Here is a 15,576-nt window from a genome sequence, read left to right on the forward strand (position 1 = left end):
GCTATTATAAACAAAAGGAAGAGGTCTCCCTAGCCTATAAGGAGATGAAATACAAAACAGACATGATGCAACCTGACAAAAAAAAAAGAAGTCTGAAACCATTTAATAAATTTAGAAAATGTGTCTCATACCTTGAGGTTATCATTATAACTGCCTAATAAAAACTGATTCATATACATAGATGATTAGTCTAAGTCATTAGAAATATATTAAATACAATTAGAATGGCATATTTTACAAGGCAGCTATTTTTAAAAATATATAATACAAAAATACAATACATAAGGTTGACATTCCTCATACATACAGAGTTCTTACTGATTGAAAGGAGAATGCAAGGACATGAACAGGCAATTCACAAAAAGAAGGAAATGCAAATGGTACCTAAATATGCCTTTTTCATGTATTAAAGAGGTACTTTTTTCTAATTATAGTATTAGGTATTAGCAAAGGTATAGATAAAAGGTATGTTCACTCTTTGAAGGTTAACAATGCAAACTAGGACACTGGGACATCTATCTTGGAAAGTAATTAGGCAATGTGGGTAAAAGCCTTAAGAACATTAATACCCTTTAATAAAACAATTTTACTTCTAGTAATCTGTTTTATGCAAATAATCATAGAAATATACAAGGTATACATATATGGATTAAAGACTTTACGGTTGAGTATTTGCTTCTGTCTTTAATATATACATTCTCGCTATTAAAAGTGTTAATTCTTAAGTACACAGGGTAAATGGAGAAATTCCATTACACTCCTCCCACTGCTACCTTACTCTAGTGATAACAATGTTACTAGTTTAGTGTTGTATGCATAAAAATAAACCTTTATATTTATGCTCTTTAAAATAATGGGACTAAAACTACACACAATGCCCTATAGAGATACCTTTCCACATCATACAAAGAGGAACCATTTTAACATCTGAAAAGCATTTCATAATATGAACACATTGTAATTTAGTGAACCAGTTTCCTTCTGATACACATTGTTTTTAATATTTTGCTCTATAAACAAGACTTCAATGGACATTCTGACACCTTCCTTGGTTCACAAGTGCAAAGTATTTCTTTAGGGCAGATTTTTTTTTTAATGTTTATTTATTTTGAGAGAGAGTAAGCTAGTGAAAGAATGGTGAGCAGGTGAGGGACAGTGAGAGAGGGAGAGAATCCCAAGCACACCCAATGCTATCAGCGCACAGAGCCCGATGGGGTACTTGAACGGTGAGATCATGACCCAAGCCAAAATCAAGAGTCAGATGCTTAACCGACTGAGGCATCCAGGTGCCCCTAGAACAGATTTCGTAAGCTACAGAGTTGCTGGATCAAAGATAAGTGTAACTTTATTTTTAATATTACCAAACTACACCTCAAAACAGCTTTTACCAACGGAAACTCCCATTTCTAACGTTTATATTTTTCATTTCTGTCAATTTGATGACAGATAAATAAATGCTACCTTTTTATTTTCCTTGACTTCCTTCTGTAGTGAGCCTGAGTACCAACTGACCATTTCTATTTCCTCTATGAATTACCTATTTAATTTTTTTTGCCCATTTATCAACTGGACTGTATTTTCCTTTTATTTGTGGAGCTCATTATATGTTTATATAGTACTTATGCCATGTGCTTATACATGTTATACATGGTAAATATGTCCTTTTGGTGATCTACTTCTTAATTATTAAACTGTAGTTTAGTTACACAGAAAATTTAAATCTTTATGTACTCAAATAAGGCTTCTGGGTTTTATGCCTTACTTCAGGAGAATGTACCCACCTATAAGATTACCAAATACGTTCATTTATTTCCTCTTCTACTGCAATGACACTTTCCCTTTTTATGTTACTGCACTAGTCAGTATGGTAAACAAATAAGATGAAGTTTAAGGAACCAAATAAAAAACATACTTGGGGGTAAGGAGTTGGAAATACAGGCAGCAACCAGATAATGAAAAGTTCTGTACAGTAAGAATTTGTACTTGGTTCCTGAAGGCAATGGGAAATCCAAATTTTATTTGCTTTTTTTTTTTAAATGTTTGCTTATTTTTGAGAGACAGAGCATGAGAGGGGGAGGGGCAGAGAGAGAGAGGGAGACAAGGAATCCAAAGCAGGCTCCAGGCTCTGAGCTGTCAGCACAGAGCCCAATGCAGGGCTCAAACTCATGTACCATGAGATCATGACCCAAGCCTAAGTCGGACGCTTAACCAACTGAGCCAGCCAGGCACCCCGGGAAATCCAAATTTTATGCAGAGGAATGAAGACATTTATTCTTTCAAAAGAGCATTCTGGAACTCAGAGAGTGGAAGAAGATATTCACAATACGTATATCTGATAAAAGATCTTATATCCAAAGTATATAGAGAATTCTAAACAATTAAGAAAACAGGTAATGCAATACAATAGGCAAGTCTGGAACACACAGTTTACAAAATAGATTGTACAGTGGTCAATAAACGTGAACAAGTTGTCAACTTTATTAGTCATTAGGGAAATGCACACTAGAACCACAATTAAGATACCACACACCTCCAGAATGGCTAAGATGAAAAAGATAAAAAGTACCATATGAAAAATAATCATTTTTAATTTGACATTATCTACCAAAGATGAACATATGCAAACTCCATGATCTAGCAATCCAATTTCCAGGCATAAGATGAAGAGACATGGGTACAAGTTTAGCAAAAGATATGATTAAGAACAGTAACAGCACCCTACTCATAACTGTTCAAAATTAGAAATTATTCAAATGTTTAGCACCATTAGAATGGATAAATTATGACATATTCATACAATGAAATCCTATACAGCTATAATAATTAATAAACTACAACTATGTGCAATAAATAATACGGTTAATCTCAAATATATTGTAAGCAAAGGAAGCTAAACATAAAAAGAGTACTGCTATATATTCCATTTATACAGAGCTCAAAAACAGACAAAACTAATCAATGGTGGTAGAAATCAGGGTAGTAGTTATCTCTGGGAGGTGAGGGTTGGGAGTGAGTGACTGGAAAGGGAGCACAAAGGGGTTTATGGGATCCTATTAATTTTCTATTTATTGACTTGGGTACAGATTATACAAGTTTGTTCTGTCTGTGAAAATTCAGTGAGTTGCACACATGAATCATGCACTCTTCTGAATGTATACTACACTTCAGTTAAAAAAATTCTTTTAAGATTATTCTGGCTTTCAAGTAGAGAATGAATTAGAAGACAAGATTAATAACTTCAAGGCATGAGGTTAGGAGGCTATTGTGGTAAAATATATTTGTACGCAGTAAACAAATATCTTAACTAAAATATTAGTAGTCATTTAGAAAAATAGGTGGTTCTGAAAGATAGGCAGAAATGTCAGAACTCTGTGAACATCTAGGGTGAGGGGAAGAAATATCAAATAATAACTCCCAGGCTTTGGGGGACCCAGTAGAAAGTGGTAGTCTTAGGGAACTCAGATAGAGAGATCCAGTTGACAGATGCCTCAACTGAGAGCTCCAGATACTGGATTCATTCACACACAGATGCTAATGACGCCCTGAAAGGATGACTTCATCTGGAAGGAAAAATTAAAATTGACAAGAGGTGGCTAGGCAAAGGGAAAACAACTGAAAGCAGAAGCCACTTCTAGAAACAAGCGGTTCTCAAAGAGGGGTCTGAGGACTCCTCGGGATCTCCAAAACAATTCTTGGAGTTTCAGAAGATGAAAAATATTTCTACAATACTACATCACTTGGGTGGCTGGTCTACTATTCTCTCCTGGGTATACAGCGGGGTTTTCCAAAAGTCACATGATACGCAATACCATTAACAGATTGAATGTGGAACCAGACATAAAAATCTAGATGTCTTCAACTAAGCCAGATGTTAAAAAGATTTCCAAAAACATGTAAAACACTGCCCCCTCCTTGTGATTTTATTTTTAGTTTCCAAAACCAATCTATTTTCTATAAAAGTATATGCTGGGCTTATTATTTTCACTGTTCAATAAATTCATAAATAAGTATTTAAAAAATTTCTCAGATTCAATTTCTAATATGGCAAGAATTAAAACAAATAACCCACTAAGTCAAAAGCTGTTTGGGATCCTTAAAAAAAGTGAAAAGCGTCATGAGACCAAAAAGTTTGAGAAATACTAATACAAAGCAATTTCTTCTGAGTCTAGCTAAAACTGCTATTCATGTCAGATTTAAAACGTAGAAAGTCTATTAAATTGGTTCAGTGTCATTATCTGGGGATTGAGATGACTATATCCATGCTTCAACATTCTTCCAAACATGTTTTAACCCATAGAGACAAAATATCAAAACCTGTGAGTTCAAATCAAGAGAAAACTGTAATAGCCATGTGTAGATTTTATATGTACAACTATTATAAAAGGCATCTACTCACCTTTTAAATGATTTTTGTATAGTAAAATCACTTTAGTTTTTTTAAAGATGATAGCCTAGAGCAAAACCTTGGGAATCAACATTTAAGGGATAGATAAAACACAAGGAGCCTCCGTTCAAGACTGGAGGGCTTCAAAGGAAGACAGAAAAACTGAAGAGTGATAGATGAAATCCAAGGACAAAGTGTTTCAAAAAGGCTCTCGAATGCTGCAGAAAGATTACAGAATAGAGACAAGTATCAGGGTGCCTTGGTAGCTCAGTCACAGTTTGGCTCAGGTCATGATCTCACAGTTCATGGGTTGTAACCCTGTATATGGCTGTCTGCTGACAGCTGGGAGCCGGGAGCCTGGAGCCTGATTTGGATTCTGTGTCTCACTCTCTCTCTGTCACTCTCCTGTTCACGCTCTGTCTCTCTCTCTCTCTCTCAAATATAAATAAACAATTAAAAAAAAAGAGAGAGAGAGACAATATGTCTCTATTTACTTAGCAAACAGGAGGTCATCAGTGACCTTGAAAAGCCATTTTACTGAAGACATGGGTCAGAAAACTGAGCAAGTATGAGGTGAAAAAAGTAGAGACAGTAAGGCACAGAGTTACTTCACAAATTTAGTTGTAAAGTGGGGATAAGCCGGGTGATGGGTAAAAGTCATGTGGGGAGAAGAGAAATTGTGTCCAGATGGATGTTAAAGATGTAAAAGAGAATGTATAACAAATGAACAAGATTGCAGAAGGGGGAGGAAATCAGATTCAGGACACAGGAGTAGATAACCTTATATAGCAAGAGGGAGGCTTCTTACAAAGAACAAAAGAGAAAGAATAAAGTTCAGGTGGGGAAAAGAAGACCAGCTTGTAAGTGTGGTAGCAGGAAGTTGAGGGAGTTACTAGATGGTGAGTTGCATCATCTCTGTGTACTAAAGAGCAGACAGGAGACATGAAGGGTCCACGGGGAGATCTGAGGAGAGAGTCTGAAATAGCTACTATGAAGACAAGGAGAAAACTCATCTTAGGCTTTTAAATGGGAATAGAGAAATTTTTATTTTTAAAGATTAAGGGGTATCTAGTATATTTCAGAATATTTCTTATCCGAAAGTAATTAAAATTAAAAGAATGCCGAGTGTGTTTAGCTAATCCCTTCATAGTTAGGCAAAGTTCGCTATCCAACCTCAAACAGTCAAGATTTATAGTATTTTATTTCAATATATGAACTATTTAGTCACCTACAATGAGACATTATAGCTGCTTCTACTACTATTTTGTAAGAGGTATTACATTAACTTATGAAATCCCAATAAACTAATCATAAGGAAATTCCCTATCTGCTCTTAGGAGTAAGTTTTAAGTAGACAACACCGTCCAGAAGTGGAATGGATTTCCTAAAAAAATACTGATGTTCAAATTACAGGAGAGGCATTTAGCATACTTTTGAAGTCTCAGAATAGATCTCTTTAGAGATTGTTCTTCAATGTAATAGTAAATATTTTAGGCTTACAGACTGCTGGCTCTCGTAAGTACTCGACTCATCCACGGTAGGTCAAAAGCAGCCACAGGAAATATGTAACCAAACAGGACTGGCTGTGTTCCAATAAAACTTTATTTGCAAACACAGGTGGCTGGCCTACAAACTATAATTTTTTTAACTCTTAGTCTAAGTTTTCAGTTTACTGCTAAGGAACTTGCTTAAATTCTTACATTCTTTAGTTTTGTCATGTGTAAGTAGAGTAACAAAGCTACTGAATTAATGAGGTAATTACATAAATGATACTGAAATGCCCAGCACACCCAAAGCATTCAATAAATGTGACTTTCCTTTCTCTATTTGGTAGTGTGAGGCTCTACTGCTCACCTTCAGAGGTCATAAAAGTGAAAAAGAACATTCATGGTATGAAAAACAAATGCTAACTTGTTAAATGATGCAAAGATGATTTTGCTATTACTCATGAACAAATCCCTGGTCTCAATTAGTATGTGAATTGGATTTCTTCTGAAAGGTGAAAGTCTACAATTTCTTGGAAATAATTTTCCCAGATCTTTAAGATTTAAAAATCTTATTTTAATATTTTATGTAATACAAACAAAATTTAGGGGCACTAGCGGGGCTCGGTTGAGTGTCTGACTTCGGCTGAGGTCACACTCTCACGGCTCGTGAGTTAAAGTCCCACATGGGACTCGCTGCTGTCAGCACAGAGTCTGCTTCGGATCCTCTGTCCCCGCCTCGCCGTCCCTCCCCTGCTTGTGCTCTCAAAAATAAACACTAAAAAAAAATTTAGACTTAATTTTTTAACTTAATTTTTTTTTTAATTAACCCTTAATTTTTTAAGGGCCTAAAAACACTTAGAAAAGTAATGCAATTTCAAAGGACTGTGATGCTGCCCAATGAAGTCCTGGGGGGGGGGGGGAGGGGAGGATGGGGAAGTTGAAAAATGCAGTGTGAATAGCCTTCTCTGACTTTGTTCCACATGCTATTTTCTGTATTACGGCTCATTAAAGTGGAAAGACGGCAGTAAGATGATTCTGAAAGGAGGAGATAACAGTTGAAAAGTGTTTTGAAACCCAAAAAGTCTACAAAGTGAATAATCAATAGCTTGACTATATAAGCAAAGATTCTTGCACTCACCATCTCTATTAGTTTCCCATTCTACATTTTCTTCTTCACTTTCGGGAGTTCTCTCCTTAGTGATTTTAATGTCTTCCTTTTCCCTATGTCTCCCTCTCGAAGATTCTTTCTAAAAAGTATATATATACATACAGATTACCATATTTTTTAAACATTACGAGATAGTTACTATAATACAGAATATTTCTAGCTTCATCTTTGTTTCATTAAAGAATCTAGCAAATAATCACTTATCCACTAAGTAGAAGCGACAAGTTCTAGTGTAGCACCATCATGAAAACACTGTATTTTATCAAACAGCAACTTGGTAAAAGTAAGGAATAAGATTTTAAAATATACAATGCAAATATTTACTAAGCACTGGATAGTCTAAAACATACCAAGTTTCTACTTCTAAGTTTCTAGGGGGAAAAGACAGTTTAAAATGGATAAAAAGAAACAAAAGGATTTTTAAGTGACTATACTAAAAAATGACTAAAAATGACTAAAAATGGCTACATTTTTCACAGTAGACTCAGAAATACTGATCTAAAACTTACCATACACTTAATGTAACAGCATTTTCCTGCACACTTAAAGATTAAATCCAAACTCATTTGGTAATTTTACAAATGCTTTTTTAAAAAGATGTTCCCCTATTTTGATGAAATCAAAATGGTGGCTAAAATGGTTAGAAAATTAGTCCTTATACTATAGTTAAAAACATAAAAATTTACATTTTATTCCACGTGTAACAGTATCCTACAAACAGAACAGGGCGGTTTCAGCTTGTAAAATTTAATTAAATAACTATATAAGATAAAGACTCCAAACAACATTTTACTACGTGGTAAGAAAATAACCAGTGTTGTAGAATTGTTAACCTTCCTACCACAGCGTCTCACTTTTATTAACACTCTAAATCCTGACTATGTAAGAAACTAAAACTCAAGGACATTAATTGCTGAAAGTTCTTTCTGGGCATTACCAAACATAAAATGGCGCTGCTTACAACACAAATTAATTTCTCTCTGAAATCTTTTTTTAAAAAAATCTAGTATATATTATAATTGCCCTAAATTTTACATATTTAGGTACAAAGTCATGGTGTATCACTTGCTAAATGACACATATGGTATGAAAATAAAGACTGACAAAAATATTAGAAAAGGTTCTACAAGAGTGGAACCAGCCATAGAAAAATACTAGGAGGGAGGAAGGTATGAAGGGAAGGGAGGGGAGGGAAGGAAGGAAGGAAGGAAGGAAGGAAGGAAGGAAGGACAGACTAACTCCTATTTATATATAAGACAAAAGGAAAAAAAGGGACACAATTATTTTTATTCTTAAAATATATTCCATGGATTATCAATGAGGAACTATTCTATATCCCATGTAACTTTTCAGTGTTCTATGGATTAAACTTACTATAATCTTACATCAGTACAATTTATATCAAAAAAATTTTATAGGAAGTTGTCTCCAAATTATTGAAAAATATAGTTTTCTACTTAAAGTAGCATGTAATACCCAACTACTAATTTAGTTGAAAAGGATTTCAGAGAAGTAGTAGTTGATACTGCAAAATAAAATAACCTGCAAGTGTGTAGCGAAGTATTTTTAACAGATTTAGAACTAAAAATGCAATCATCTCAATAAATATCATTAATAACATAAATATTTCCAATATTCACCCTATATAAATAAATTATGTAATTTTTGAATTGCTATTGTTTTTTTAATACGACAGAGTAGCTTGTCACCTTATTTCTTTTAAATGCAAACATATTAATTAGATGTGCAGCTGGGGGTGGGGAGGGCTGGGTGGCTCAGTCGGTTAGGCATCAGGTCATGATCTCATGACTTTGGCTCAGGTCATGATCTCACGGTTCGGAGTTAGAGCCCAGCATCAGGGTCTCTGCTATCAGCACAGAACCCACGAACCCACTCTGGATCCTCTCTCTCCCTCTCTCTCTCTCTGCCCCTCCTCCCCTCCTCTCAAAAATAAATATTAAAAACATTTTTTAAAAAGATGTGCAGCCGTTTGATTACTTTATTATTTATTCTAAATTAGTCATCCCAGAACATGTACATGTTGAAATACTTGTTAATGAACTAAAGCATTTCAGCCAGTACACTTGGGATGAGATATTTTAAGAATTCAGAATTTTTTTTGGACTTCAAAGTATGCTAAGTAACAACACCAACAGGGTCTACAGCAGCAACCTGTGCTCAAACATACTAATATTTTTGTAGCAAAACATGAAATCGCCAATTGTATAAAGACTATAATTAGCTTCATGTCAATTAAAATTAGGTTTTGCTGTCAAACAAATCTATGCCTCACTTAGAAAAGCTGGTATTAAAAATTTCTTACATTTCAGAAATGCAATAAATGATTGCAGGCTTTTACTTTAAATTATTTTCATTTTGTTTTTAGTTTACAGTACATTCACATTTATTCCATAAACATCATATGTATGGATAGGTAATATTCATTATGAATTTTATTTTTTAATATCTTTTTAAATTTTAAGGTTTTTCATTTTTGAGAGACAGAGACAGAGTGTGAGCAGGGGAGAGGCAGAGAGAGAGGGAGACAGAATCCGAAGCAGGTTCCTGGCTCTGAGCTGTCAGCTGAGCCCTGATGCGGGGTTCGAACTCACAAACCACAAGATCAGGACCTAAGCCGAAGTCGCATGCTTAAATGAGCCACCCAGACACCCCATGAATTTTAATTTTAGATAGTAAAGAGGCATTGCCAAGAATTTGATTTAAAAAAAGCTCTGAGGCTAAAAAAAAGTTGAAAACCAATTATTACAATAATTTGATTAGCAACTAAAGTCATAAAATGTTAGGAGTCTCTGTAAATAACATAATCCAACCTTCTCTTGCCCTATGTAGGAAATCTCTTAAATATCATATACCTATGGAAGTCTTAGTAGATGAATATAAGGAAAAATATTTACTCCCTAGGTCACCACTGATCTCTCTTCACTGTTATGCCCCTTAGTCCCCATTTTCAGACAGCTCTTAAGTATCAAAAAATTCTTTCTTATACTGATCACAACTCTCTTACACCTCTCCAGAATTTCTGATTGGAATCAGTTCCGACCTCTAGATCATGGGAAAATAAATCTAAACATCTGTCACCCATCAGCCCTTTAAATATCTGAACACTGTTACTAAATCTCTTCAACATCTTCTTAGACAAGGCCAAAGATACACTTCACATTGATCACACATCAACATTTTGGAATTTTCCCACTTTATCACTCTGTCATTTTCCCTGGGCACGTCAATCTGCCAATGTAATTCAATAAAACATGAAAACTAAAATTAATCTAGTCTTGCCACAGCAGCACACAGCATATGGCTTCTGCCTCTCCTGGTGTAGAACTGAAATTATACTTGCATTAATAAAGTCTAACTTATTTTGCAGGATAAGTTTTGGGTGGAGCTTACACAAGGTACTATAAGCTTACAAACTACGTAAGTTTGAAGTACAGTCACATAAAATAAGGTGAACTTCAGGGCTGGGTGATGCAGTAACATACTGAAATCATTAGACATCAAACTTTCTTGTGTTGTTCCTCTCACAGCTCTGCCCTTCCTACTGCTGACTTCACATTAAGGCATGTTTCTTTTCCCATAAGAAGCAATCTAGGTTCTCCCAGTGTGCTCTCCCTCACTCACAAAATGAGAATTCGTTCCTTCAGTTTGAGTGGGCCAACTTCAGTCACATGACCACATCTAAATCATTAACAAACCGATCAATAAATCAAAAACTAATACCAAAGTAATGGCCACAGGTGAAATGACTCAGGCCTGGTTCCTCAATCAACCGAATTAGCAAAGAGAATGGGATTATTATGACTGAATTAGACTAATCAGGCCCCAGCAGTGAACCAGGGTCAATTCCCCAAAACCACGATGCATCTACAAAATGAAAAAGTGATGGGATGGGTTCTGGTGAGTGCAAAGCAATCTACACCACACTTTTGGAACTACGCTTCACCTCTTCAAAGTACAAGGCCACACTTGCAACAATTTCATAGGCCAACACAAAACAGACTGTCCAACCTAGTAAACATTTTCTCTGTTCGCCTTTACGATTCACGTTTCAGACCCTCCTTCTGAATCATTTGCACTACCTTCCTGACGCGTGTCTTTTTAGACATTCTCTATTTAGTGAAGTTCTCCTAGTAGCCAACACTCGATTTTATCTAAAAATGTCTGTATTATATCTTCATTCTTAAAAAACAGTTTTGCTGGATATATAACTATGGGTTGACAGATTTATCTTAACATTTTGGAAATATTATCCCACTGTCTTTTGGCTTTCATTGTTACTGATGTCATTCTGTTGCTTCTTTGTAGGAGGAGTTCCCTTTTTTTCTTGGGGTGTTTCTGGTATTTTCTCCATGATTCTGGTATTTTACAACTGCATAATAATATTCCATTTGATATGTATTGTGCCTTCTGTAGCTTTGTCTCATCAATTACAGAAAATTCATAGCACTACTCCTTTCAATAACTGACTCTCCTACATTCTATTTTTTTCCTGGAGTTCCAATGAGAGGTACATTAGACTTTCTAAGTATTTCCCCCAAACTTGTGAATCTCTTCAACATTATCTGTAACCTGTATTTATGTGCTGTATTCTGGATAAATTTTTCAGCTCCATCTTCCAATTCAACAACTCTGTCTCCACAGATGGACCAAAAAGGCTTAGTCTCTGACCTGCTCTAATACTAGTAAAAGTCGTAAGGTCACCACTAGCTTTCACATTTACTATTTAATTCCCTGTTCTTGTTTCTTTGTTTTTGCTGCTGTTTTACATTTTTGAGAAAGCAGCAATGCATTTAAAATGTGTTTGTTGTCACTTATTCAGGATCTAGTTTTACTGTAGTAAGAGGACCCTCAAAGTATATAGTCCATAATAGTGCTGAAAGGGAAAGTTAAGACTAACAATTCTAAAAAAATAAAAATAAATTTTTTAAAGCCTAACAATTCTTTAGCAATCACATCAAGCTTTGTCTACTGCTTAAAGTAGAGCCAACTATTTCCCTTTGACTTATCCACAACTATTAGTTCAAGCCACCCTAGGCCATACGAGTGCAACTGACATTTTGTTCCTAAAGTCTGTTTATCCCTAAAACACGTTTGTTCTTTGTTAATGACAGGGAATGGTATTAATATGTATTAGATGAGACAAAGAAGATGGGAAGGGGAAAAAAATGTACTTCAACTATCTTTTCCATTTATCCCACATAATCTCATTGCATTTCCTTACACCTTTCTAAAATTACTTAGGGGGTCCCTCGGGGGCTCAGGTGGTTAAGCCTCAGACTCTTAATTTCGGCTCAGGTCATGATCTCATGGTTTGGGAGATCAAGTCCCGCATGGGGCTCTGCAGGGATTCTCTCTCTCTCTCTCTCTCTCTCTCAGCCCCTCCCCTACTCTCTCTCTCTCACACACACACACATACACTCTCTCTCTCTCTCAAAACAAACATTCTTTAAAAAATTAAAAAAACTAGTTGGAGAAACTTCCTTTGCAACTAATAGATAAAAATTATCACAGAACATTTGGTCAAAAAATAACTCCCTTATATACCAATGAAGTTCCCCCCTTGTACTAATATTCACTTTAAAACTGTGTAAATTTGTCCATTACTAGCTTAAAGCTATTATTGTTCCTAGTAATAATTCTCTATTATATTGAAGAATATCAAGTTTTAAACACTCAATGTTTCATACAAAGGATTTTGTCTTCCCATCTTTTAAAGAATAATGATTCCCAACCCTTTTGCTCTAAAAATATGCTTAGTTACACAAAATACTAACATTATTAGTGAATTCTTAATTTTCTGTCAGAAGCTCTAGGATTAATGTTGATCCACATTTTTCTTGCCTATAATTTATTACCACATTTTTACACCAAAGCTATTAACAATCAGAAAAAACTATTACTGAGATTATGGTTCTCACCTGAATGTTTTGAAACCTTTTCAAGTGGACACTTCTGATGAAGGTTGAAAACTTTAAAAAATGAACAATAATGGTTCATTGATTTTTGGCCTGAACATTAGCCCAGCTAACTCAGCCCAGTCTATAGATAGCTATTAGAACAAGCTGACATTGCGAAATTTTAAATTATTCATAGATTACAATCTCAGATCCTTTCAATATTACAGAAACACAGACAGTTAAGAAATGTAGATCTGTATTTGGGAAACTGTAGTATATTTTGTTTATAACCACTGAAGAAAAATCCCATGATAGGGTTAATGGAGATTTTCTTTTATGAAGTGATCACAAAAATTACATTGTTTCACAATAAGCAGAGCCACAAATAAATAAGGTTTATACTTCAAAGGACATTCAACAGATCACCAAAATCAAGTCCTCTCTAAACACTGCGTTAAAAACATTACCATGAAAAAAGAACAGTTTTTATCGTTGTATCTGTGCATCATACACACAGTGAAGTGCAGCAAGTATAAGAGAGGTGGGGAAAAGTAGACAGAGACACAAGACACTTCAACAAGATAGTCTCAAATCAAGACCTCAAGTAGACAATGATATTAAAAATAGAGAAGATCAAAACAGTAGATATTTTAGATATACTTGAGAAGCTGAAAACCAAAAAAATAGGAAATACTCCATCCTTTCAAGCACACAGGGAAAATTTAGATAAACTGACCTTAGGCCACAAAAAAAATCTCGGTAAAGTTGAAAAAAATAGAAATATAAAGAGTAATAGCAAAAAAGTTATTGTTTTTAATAGAGATAATGTACACACACATGCACACACACATACAACAAACAAAAGGCTCTTCGACCTAAAATTTTTAAATGTACAATTAAAAACTTATTGGATAATAGGTAAAATCCAAACCTAAAGAGGAGAATTTCTTGAAAATAATGATAATGAAAACATGACATATAAGATCAGATCCATAAACTCAGCTAAAGCTTTTTTTTTTTTTTTTTTTATTTTTAAAAAAAAATTTTTTTTTTAACGTTTATTTATTTTTGAGACAGAGAGAGACAGAGCATGAATGGGGGAGGGGCAGAGAGAGAGGGAGACACAGAATTGGAAACAGGCTCCAGGCTCTGAGCCATCTGCCCAGAGCCTGACGCGGGGCTCGAACTCACGGACCGCGAGATCGTGACCTGAGCCGAAGTCGGGCGCTTAACCGACTGAGCCACCCAGGCGCCCCTCAGCTAAAGCTTTTAATGGAGAAAAGCTTTAATACTAATATAAATCAAATGAGAATAAATAAATGCTCAATCAATTCAAAAAGAAAAAGGAACACAGTAAAGCAAAGACAGAATAAAAGAAAAAACAAATAAATGTATTAGAAAAGAGAAAGAACTAATCTATAAATCCAAAAGCCAACTCTCTGAAAATCATTGGCTAACCGAAATCAAGAAAAAAGGGAAAAAACAAAAGTATCCCGAATCAGACATAACAAAATAAAAATAGGCATTAGAACAAAGAAAAATAAAGAAAAACATGAGATTTCTTCACAACTCTATGTAGAAAGTTTTAAAACCCAGAGGAAATAATTTTTTAGAAAAATACAATTTGACAAAATTGACTTCAAAGCCAAAAATCTAATTTCCATAAAAAAATAAAGAACTTTTCATAAAACAGTACCAGACTTTTTTTTTTTTTTTTTAACGTTTATTTATTTTTGAGACAGAGAGAGACAGAGCATGAATGGGGGAGGGGCAGAGAGGGAGACACAGAATCTGAAGCAGGATCCAGGCCCTGAGCTGTCAGCACAGAGCCCGATGCGGGGCTTGAACCCACAGACCGCGAGATCATGACCTGAGCTGAAGTCGGACACTTAACTGGCTGAGCCACCTAGGCGCCCCCAGACTCAGTTGGTTTCACATGGGAATTTTACCAAACCTTTAAAGAGCAGAAAATCCCAGTACCACTTAGGATATTCCAGAGGGAAGAATTAGTAGTATTTTGTTATTATACAGTACTTGGACTACTTGTGAAGCACTAGAGTGTTATTTGAAAGTAAACTGGAATTAGTTGTAAATGTACACTGCAAACTCTAGTGCAACCGCTATAAAAAAGTGAAAATGAGTAAACTGATACGCTAGAAAAGGAGAAACTGGAATAATATAAAATTGCTCATTAAAACCATAGTAGGCACAAAAAGAGTGGAAGACAAAAGGAACAAAGAACAATGGTAACAAACAGAAAACAGTAACAAATATAATAGACATTAATTCAATTATATGGATACTTCCTTTAAACATCAATGGACTACATCAATGAAAACAGACTGTCAGAGTGGACTAAAAAATAAGACCCAAATACGTGCTGTCTACAAGAAATAAATTTATATATAAAGACACAGGAAAAAAAGGAAAAGAGATGGAGAACGATATACTGTGCTAATACTAATCAAAAGAGAGTGGATGTAGCTATGTTAATTTCAGACAGAGCAGACTTCAAAGCAAGAAAAGTGACCAGGGACAAAAAGAGACGCTACATAATGATAAAGCAGTCAATTCTCTAAGAAGACATAAAAATCCTTAATATATATGTGCCTAACAACA

At 34.9% G+C, this 15,576-nt stretch overlaps 1 protein-coding gene across 9 annotated transcripts in view; it reads right to left on the bottom strand.

Moving 5' to 3' along the window:
- The window catches only part of ZC3H13 (zinc finger CCCH-type containing 13), a 96,474-nt gene that overhangs the window by 62,244 nt on the left and 18,654 nt on the right, over positions 1–15,576 (bottom strand). For 7 of the 9 annotated variants that reach the window (XM_078433519.2, XM_078433521.2, XM_078433516.2 and 4 more), the window contains exons 5-6: positions 12,979–13,029; positions 7,010–7,118 (exon numbers count right to left, since the gene is read on the bottom strand). In XM_078433519.2, coding sequence (XP_078289645.2) covers positions 7,010–7,118; positions 12,979–13,029 — 160 coding nt within the window. The remainder of the gene's footprint in view (positions 1–7,009; positions 7,119–12,978; positions 13,030–15,576) is intronic. The other 2 variants (XM_078433528.2, XM_078433535.2) reach the window with 1 other exon arrangement.

The sequence above is a fragment of the Panthera onca genome, chromosome A1 (assembly GCF_046562875.1).
Source record: "Panthera onca isolate mPanOnc1 chromosome A1, mPanOnc1 haplotype 2, whole genome shotgun sequence".
Lineage (NCBI taxonomy): Eukaryota > Metazoa > Chordata > Mammalia > Carnivora > Felidae > Panthera > Panthera onca.